Here is a 1,856-nt window from a genome sequence, read left to right as displayed (position 1 = left end):
CTCTGTGCTTACCTCTGAAATAGTTGTTTAGGTGAACCCCAGAATGAAGTATCTGCAGGTTGGCTTTTAAAAGGAGGTGGGTGAAAGCAAGCACTGTGTTTCTCTACACTGGAGAGAACATAGCAGGTAATTGGCTCATCTGTAAGTTAGTGGATTAGAAAAGTCTTCAGAGGTGACCAATGAATCTGCTCTCCATTGTTTCCCATCTCTCTCTGTTTTTCACATTTCTCCTGGTTGATTTTCTCTTCTGATTGCTTCTGCAGGCAAAGTGTCTGAAATCCCCTGCATCCTAATGTCTTATTTGATATCATCTGAAAGGAAACATGGAAAACTACACCAGGGTAAGTCAGTTCATTTTGGTTGGTTTCAGATCTCACCCAGGATCACAACTTCTCCTCTCTGTTCTCTTCTCTACAATTTATGTTGTCACTGTGGGAGGAAATGCCTGCATGATCCTCATCATTCAAATGGACTCCAAGCTGCACACTCCTATGTACTTTTTCCTAGAGAACTTGTCCATCTTGGACATTTGCTATTCCTCTGTCATCACTAACAAAGCCGCACTGACATTGTCACTGGGCAGAGGACTCATTTCCTACAATGGCTGTGCATCTCAAATGTTCTTCTTCTCCCTCTTTGGTACCACCGAAGCCTTCTTCCTTGCTGTGATGGCTTACGATCGCTTCACTGCCGTCCGCAATCCACTGCTCCACCAAATCATTATGAACAGAAGACTTTGTGTTTGCATGGTGGTGGGCTCCTACCTGTCAGGCTGCATCAACTGCATCATCCAGACAGCCTTTACATTCAGTTTATCCTCTTGTGGGACCAAAGAAGTAAACCACTTCTTCTGCTATGTTCCTGCAGTGATGCGTGCCTCTTGCTCAGACACACTGGTCAATGAAGTGGTAATGCTGGCTGTACGTGGATCAATCACTGTGGGCACTGCCTTGGTGGTGTTTATCTCCTATGGCTATATCATCATTACCATTGCCCAAATGCCTTCAGCTGAGAGCAGGTGCAAGGCTTTCTCCACTTCTTCTTCTCACATGCTGGCTGTCACTTTATTCTTCGGGACAGTTTTCTTCATGTATGCTCAGCCTGGGGCTGCACCTGACAGAAGCAACATCATCTCTGTCCTCTATACTGTTGTGATTCCCATTCTAAACCCTTTCATCTACACCCTTCGAAACCAGGAGGTAAAAGGCTCTCTGAAAAAACAATTAAAAAGGAAAGGCTTTTGTTAGCATCTTTACTAAAGATGGCAAGGACCACAGTGCCCAGTTTGCTACAGACAGGGGGTTGGGATGTAAACCAAGCAACAAGGGACAAGGGCTTGCTTTCCAGAGTCTTTGTGCTTACAGATGGTCAGTGCCATAAAGATGAAAACAGGAGCTTGTGAGAGACCAAAGCTTGTCTCTCCTGATATGACTCAACAAAGATAAAATCACCTTTGCTGCTTGCCCAGACAATAGCTGATGTGTGTTGGGCAGAGCCACTGGAACTGTCGGGAAGGTGCAAGAATAAAAGATTGCTCACTGGACTGCTGCTGGTGTGACAACAATGGACTGAGGCCACTGCCATGGATACCTTCGGGAATATATATAAGATAAGATCATCTCCACCCATCAGGTGCCCCAGAAAGGGAGGATGGTGAGACAATGGATTCAGGCTGTGAAACCTCCTTCTCTGAAGACTTTCCAAACCCACCTGATGTGTTCCTGGGTGACCTGCCCTGGGTGACCCTGCTCTGGCAGGGGGCTGGGCTGGATGATCTCTGGAAGTCCTCTGATTCTGTGTGAGTTCACACTGATGGGATTCAGAATCAGTTAAAGCTGCAGATTTTACTTCATCAC

At 46.0% G+C, this 1,856-nt stretch overlaps 1 protein-coding gene across 1 annotated transcript; it reads left to right on the top strand.

Annotated features, from left to right (window-relative positions):
* The first annotated feature begins 317 nt into the window (after positions 1–317).
* Positions 318–1,247, top strand: LOC104299238 (olfactory receptor 9I1-like). Its single transcript, XM_009899390.2, has one exon. The coding sequence runs from the start codon at positions 324–326 to the stop codon at positions 1,245–1,247; it is 924 nt and encodes a 307-aa protein (XP_009897692.2). The 5' UTR covers positions 318–323.
* Positions 1,248–1,856: the final 609 nt, after the last annotated feature.

This window comes from Dryobates pubescens, chromosome 36 (assembly GCF_014839835.1).
Source record: "Dryobates pubescens isolate bDryPub1 chromosome 36, bDryPub1.pri, whole genome shotgun sequence".
Classification (NCBI taxonomy): Eukaryota; Metazoa; Chordata; class Aves; order Piciformes; family Picidae; genus Dryobates; species Dryobates pubescens.
The sequence above is the reverse complement of the archived record's forward strand: the minus strand, read 5'-3'. Positions and strand labels throughout refer to the sequence as shown.

What these genes read in the sequence shown, in the direction of transcription:
- LOC104299238 (XM_009899390.2), top strand. Translation starts at nt 324, where the DNA reads ATGGAAAACTACACCAGGGTAAGTCAGTTCATTTTGGTTGGTTTCAGA.